This window comes from Tupaia chinensis, unplaced genomic scaffold (genome assembly GCF_000334495.1).
Source record: "Tupaia chinensis unplaced genomic scaffold, TupChi_1.0 Scaffold000115_1, whole genome shotgun sequence".
NCBI lineage: Eukaryota > Metazoa > Chordata > Mammalia > Scandentia > Tupaiidae > Tupaia > Tupaia belangeri.
Window position 1 is genome coordinate 556,772 of NW_006159579.1, and position 6,838 is coordinate 563,609.

Sequence of the window (6,838 nt, forward strand, 5' to 3'; positions counted from 1 at the left end):
GGAGGGGTATCACCTCACCTTCCCGGCAGCAGAAGCCATACTAAAGGGATAGCACAGGGGTTGGCAGGTGGCGTGGTGGTTGAGGACGCTGGACTCCCACATGGCCGACCACGGTTCAAGTCCTGGACCTGGAGGCTTGCTCTCTCACTTTCCCTCTCTCTCTTTCTCGCTCTGTCCCTCTCTGGTCAAATTTTTAAAAAATGAAATAAATGAATGAATAAATAAAGTTAAATACAATAATTATTTAAAAAGAGAAAGAATGGTTAAATGTGAGAAATAGGGAAAGGGACTGACTGGAAGAAATATGAGGAGGGCTTCTGGGGTTCTGAAAACATTCTATTTCTTGATCTGAGTGAGAGTTACATAGTCACTTGCATTGTGAGCAATTTTTTTTTCCTCCGAATTGGCAGAAGACATGTTTGCTCATCAGAAAGAGACAGAAAGATGAGAGGAGAAAGAATGGTTAAATGTGAGAAATAGGGAAAGGGACTGACTGGAAGAAATATGAGGAGGGCTTCTGGGGTTCTGAAAACATTCTATTTCTTGATCTGAGTGAGAGTTACATAGTCACTTGCATTGTGAGCAATTTTTTTTTCCTCCGAATTGGCAGAAGACATGTTTGCTCATCAGAAAGAGACAGAAAGATGAGAGGCAAGATAAGGTGGCTAGAGCCCACATAGCCAACTACATGGTTTAAGTCCCAAACAAGGGGACTTGAAAAACATACCAGGCAGGGAACCAGCAGTTAGCGTAATGGCTATGTCGCTGGACTCCCACGTAGTCGACCGTGGTTCGCATCCCGGCCCCGGTGGCTTAAAACTCACGCCAGGCGTGTGTGTGTGTGTGCGTGCCAAAGATCCCGAGAGGAGAATGGAGGAGAAGGGATTGTGGCGTGGCCATCCCCTCTGGGGGGTGATTTCTCGCTTTCTGTCTCTGTGTCTCTCTCTGTCTGTCTGGCGAGCACACGTGCCCTATAGTGAAAATCTCTCTCAAAAAAAAAAAAAAAATACCAGGCACACGTGTGCATGCCCAAAATCCTGAAAGGAGGGAGAGGTGGAGAAGGGATTGAGATGTGATCATGCTCCATGTAGGGGGAGGGTGCTTTCTTGCTTCCCCATTCTCTGTCCCTCCCTCTCCAGTGAGCACACATGCCCTTCAGCAAATTAAATAAATAAATAAAAAGATGTGGAAGCTACCTAATAGTCACATGTAAGAAGACAGCATGTGTGGGCTAATGGAAATGATGAGACAGTGAGGTTTCATCTTATTGTACCTACTTTCTCTATCAAACAAGAGGCAAAAACATTAGCAAAGATGAACTGGATAGGCAAGTGGAGAGCTATGGAGAGAGTTGAAAAGTGAATTTTTTATGAAAATACAATAGAATCAGGATTTCAAGATCATATTGAGTGCTCATTTGCCATGAATTTGAATTATGTACAAGCAGTGCATGTGGCAGAAACTGCTACCTGGCCCCCAGCATCTCTTCTCTTCCTCAGGAACAGTTCCCAATTTTTAGCTGGGTAAATAAATCATCATCCAGAATGAAGTCCACACACACCTCTCAGCTTCTTTTAGACCAACATGGCATGTTACTAGCATGGAAGTCTTACATGGAACTTCTGCCATGTGTACCAAAAGAAGGGACACTTGCCCTTCTTTCTCCTCCTTTCTGCTAGACAGAATATGGACATGGTGGCTGGAGCTCAGGCAGCCATCCTGGACCATGAGGTGACCTTGAAAATTGAGGGGACCCACAGCAGAGCAATAAAACAGAAGAACATGGGGCCAGGAGGTAGCATGGTGGTTAAGGCGCTGGACTTCCTCATGGCCGAACACGGTTTGAGTCCCAGACCCAGCAGCTTGAAAATCACACCAAGCACATGTGCCTGCGTGCCCAAAATCCCAACAGGAAAATGGAGAAGAAGGGACTGTGGCATGGCCATTCCCCTGGGGTACCATTCCCCTCTCTCTTTCTCTCTCTCTCTCTCTCTCTCTCTCTCAATTTAGAAGTCGAAGAACAAGGTATAGGTTGTATTGGTTTCTTTCGGGGTCTCCATCCTTGGCTTTTGGACAGCTGCCTTCTCCTTGTGGCTTCACATGGTCTTTCCTCTTGTGTGTGTGTCTTAATTTACTCTTCTTTTATAGAGGATTTGGGCCTTCCCAGTGACTTCATTTTACCTTAGTTACAATTTAACAAGTCCTATCTCCAAATACAGTCACATTCTGAGATACAGAAGTTAGAACTTCAACATATGATCTGGGGCAGTGAGAGGACATGCTCTGGCCTATCAAAAGTGCTAATGGTGATCCTTGCAATAATAGCTAACATTTCCCCAAGGTTTATTTAGTGTTTGGAATTGTATTGAACACTCAACTTGAATTTAATCCTTAAAAACAGTCTCAGGATCAGCCCTGTAGCTCCATGGTTAAGCATTGTGCATGGGAAGCTGGATCCCAGATGGCCCACCACAGTTCGAATCCCAGTCTCCAAACTATGTTGGGTGGGTTTGTGTGCATGCCAAAAATCCTGATGGGATAAAGAAATGGAAGAGGGATCGCGACATGACCATGCTCCACTGAGAGGGTGCTTCTCTCTCTCTCTCTCTCTCTCTGGTAAGCACAGATGCCCTATGGCAAAGACTTAAAATTAAAAAAATTAGAAGAGTTTGGACTAGTGGTGATCATGGAGCCAGCATGTTCACCAGTTCTGAACCTTCCATATTCAGATTTCTATGAAAAAGAGAACTCCTACCTTATCTTGTTTTCTGTGCCCACCATTTTACCAAACTTATGTAATACAGATTAAGTGTGCTTTTCCCCCAGGAATATTTAGTTGATTTGGTACAGATGCAAAATAAGCACATAATCATTTATACCAGGTTAGGGTTTAGCTAAATGAGCACAAGAACACAAAATGTATGTTGAAATGGTTCTAGTGCAGCCAGAGACTCTTAAGTGGCAAAAAGATGAGAGCAGCAGAGATGAGTGACAGAAAGAGCCAACAGACCCCTGGTTCCACAACTACTCCTTCATTTCCGTCCTTCAACGAAATTGTACCTGTGGGGTTTATTTTATTTGAGTACAAAATAAAGAGTACTGAATAACAGAGCATCACTTACCTATGTTTCTTGCCAAATGGAATTTTCCCATTTTTACCTAAAAATACCACACTAACACTACAACTTGGCCCATCAGTCTAATCCCTCTCCTCAATTAATCCTTAGCTACATGAGAAAGAGAATGGGAGGTATAAGAAAGCAACCAGAACTCAAAAAGGCAAACTTTCAGAAGAAAAAAAAGTAAGAACACAAGACAACGCCAGGTCCCCCTCTCCACCTCTCTGGAGGATGCTCTGGAGCATGGTGCCAGAGAAGCATTTCACTCCTGCCTGCCTGTTCAGTACATCTTCTGCCAGCATCTAGGTCTGGGGCAAAGTAACATGAGGACCAGAAGAAAGGGAAAGCAGCAGGAGCAGACCTGTGGCTAGATGAGAAGAGGAGGAGGAAGGACGGAGGAATATTCTCACTGAAAAAGGGGAAGAGGACAAAAGGGAAAATCCAACAGCCAAACAGCAAGATCTGATAGTCCAGGGAAAAGACACAGGCAGTTTGAGTCCATGTAAGTTAGGAATGCCTGGGACATCAGAGATTACAAAGACCATGCTGATCTCTGACAGAAAGCACTCTCAACTCACTTAAAATCACTTCTTCTTCTTTCTGACCTCTCTGCAGCAGGAAACTACATGCTACTGCCAAAATTCCTACAAAGAATCTATCTAGAGCAGAAGAAAAGGTTAAGAAAAACATATTAGAAGGCATTAGCAGGACCAGGAGTTAGCATAATGGCTATGTCGTTGGACTCCCATGTAGTCGACCGCGGTTCGCATCCCGGACCTGGTGGCTTAAAACTCACGCCAGATGTGTGTGTGTGCATGCCCAAGATCCCGAGAGGAGAATGGAGAAGGGATTGTGGCGTGGCCATCCCCCCGGGGGGTGATTTCTCACTTTCTGTCTCTCTGTCTCTCTCTGTCTGGCGAGTGCATGCGCACTATAGCAAAAACCTCTCCAAAAAAAAGGCATTAGCTGGGAGTAATCTAAAATTTAAATCAAAGTGCCATTTATTATACAGGTCAAGATGTTCATTTTAGTTAAAAAAAAAAAATTAATTCCAGGAAGAAATTTTTTTTCCCCCAATTATCCATCTGACACTCAATCCATAGTGCAAGCCAAAAGCCTAAAAAAGCACCTTACCTTTACCAGTACATAGTCCCCTGGCTGGGCTCTGACCTTGAGTCCAGGGTTAGTGACATCTTCCACCTCTACATCAGGGAAGATCACCTTAAGGTTACCATCATTCCGGCCGCACAGGTCAGTGGCAGAGCGTTTACTAAGCTGTGGAAACAATATAAAAACTTTATGAATGTGTCACAGTCCTAAGTTCTTAGAGGACAGAAATTGTGCCTTCTCTGTCTCAGACTCCTCCCAAGGTTTTATCCACAGAGCACTCCTAAGCAAGGAATCACTGAAGACTCAGTGTTCATTGCTGCAAGGACAGTGCATGGACACAGAAGGCAACTCTAAAGCGCTGCTGAATATATTGTTTCTTATCTTCTTCTTTTTTTTTTTTTTTTAGAAGTTTTAGCTATAGGGCATGTGTGCTTGCCAGGGAGAAAGAGAGAGACAGAGACAGTGACAGGGAAAGTGAGAAATCACCCCCCAAAGGGGATGGCCATGCTACAATCCTCCATTCTCCTCCTGGGATCTTGGTCACACCCTCAGGTATGCCCAGTGTGAGTTTCAAGCCACCAGATCCAAGACTAGAACTGCAGTCAGCCATGTGGGAGTCCAACACCTTAACCACCATGCCATCTGCTAGTCCCAGCTGGCTATATTTTAATGACTCAATCAATGAGCATTTGAGTACAGAATTGCCTTTTGTAAGAATGGACTACAATGAGCCTAAACCAGGAAAATGTGGATGATGTATTTAGCAAAATAACTTTCACTTTACCTCATCTCATATTAATGACTCAAGAATGTATTCTAGAGATATCTGGCCTGGGTTACTTGTCCCTACTGAATGGCCAAACTAGAAGACAGGGTCTCCATTATAACATGCAGAAAAGCAGAGCTGGGAGGATAATAAAACCACTATGATGGAATCAACTTTTAGAATATGCAGTTTCTCTCCCAACCATGATGAAATGACAAAAACTACCCTCTGGACTTAAATGACCATGAAATTTGTCAGAACTTGAAACAACTGTTTTCAGATATTGGACAATAAGACACACAAAAAGTATGATTTACAAGAGAAGGAAAACAAATGAGGTAAGTCCTCTTAGCACCCCTGCTTTCTACCACAGGCACATGCCAAAGCAGAGCATGTGAAGCAAAGACCTCAAGCAGAGAACAGTGGTTTTCTCAGCACTGAGAAGAGAAGGACCAGAGTTCAGGGAGCCTGGGATGGCTAGAAATCATGGAGCAAATTCCAGAGAGGAGGAAGCTAAACAAACAAAAAAGAGCTCCAGACACATGTATAGGGATCTCCTCGAGTCTTTACTGAATACCAACACATGTACAGAGTGAAACTCCATGAAGTTAGTCCAAGAGAGTAACCTGGCAACTGTCAGCTGAATGGTTCCCAGAGTTCACATAGGGCTGGAAAACACATGACCTTCCACCACACTGTTTCTTGGGAATATTTAGTAACAATTCTTGAAAGTAGTAGTACTGAGGCTAAAAAATTTATTAAGTACTTTAGTAGTGAGGCTAAACTATCCCTAGAATAAAAAAGCTTATCTATAAAACCAAGCCTTGAAAAGATCAAACTGAATTGTAAACAACTTAATTGCCTATTAGAATAATGCCCAATGCAAAATCTAGAAACTCAAAATTGTCTAGCATCCAATCAAAAATTACTAGGTATGCCCAGAAACACCAAAACATGACTCATAATCAAGAAAAAGCAGTAATAGAATAAAAGAAATGACAGCCTGGTGGAATTAGTATAAAAACACATAAATCAGCTATTATTGGGCTGTCAGAAAAGTCATGATGTATTTTTCCTGTTTTTCAAAGTTTTTTTTAATACAGAAAACAAAGACCAATCAATGATATATTGCCTGTTTTGTTCAATAGCTTTTTGCCATCTTTCAATGAGCTGCCTAATTCCTCATTCATAGAAGGACCTGCCTTTATTGGTGAAAAACTGAACAAGATGCTGATTTACAGCCTCATCTGATTGAACATTATACCATGCAAGAACTTTTGAAGAGAGTGAAACAAGTAGAAGTCTGACAGTGTAAGATGAGGCAAATATGGTGGGTATGGCAACACATCCCATAGAGGCTCCAATAACTTTTGGTATGTGACAAAATTTGTGTGTGGTCTCACATTGTTCTGATAGAACACAACTCCTTTACAATTAACAAGCTCTGGATGTTTCTGGATGATGGATTCATTCAAACTGTCCAACTGCTAGCTGTACACATTTGAATTGATTGTTTGGTTTCTTGGTAGGAGTTCGAAAAACACGACACCTTTAAAATCCCACCACACTGAGAGCATAACCTTCCTCTGATGAATGTTTGCTTTCAATGTCATTTGATGCAAATCATCACATTGGGACCAAGACCTTTTGCACACCCCATTGTTGAAACAATCCATTTCTCATCAGTTATCAGTCACTTCAAAAAAGGATCATCTTGGGACCAGCAGTTAGCATAATGGCTATGTCGCTGGACAACCACGTAGTTGACCGCGGTTCTAGTCCTGGACCCAGTGGCTTAAACTCACGCCGGGCACGTGTGCATGCGTGCCCAAGATCCCGAGAG

General features: G+C 42.8%; 1 protein-coding gene across 1 annotated transcript in view; it reads right to left on the bottom strand.

Annotated features, from left to right (window-relative positions):
- Nucleotides 1-6,838, bottom strand: part of CDK5RAP1 (CDK5RAP1 mitochondrial tRNA methylthiotransferase) — a gene marked incomplete in the record, with an annotated part of 35,534 nt that overhangs the window by 3,109 nt on the left and 25,587 nt on the right. The window contains 1 exon segment of the mRNA XM_006144007.3: nucleotides 4,254-4,394. Coding sequence (XP_006144069.2) covers nucleotides 4,254-4,394 — 141 coding nt within the window.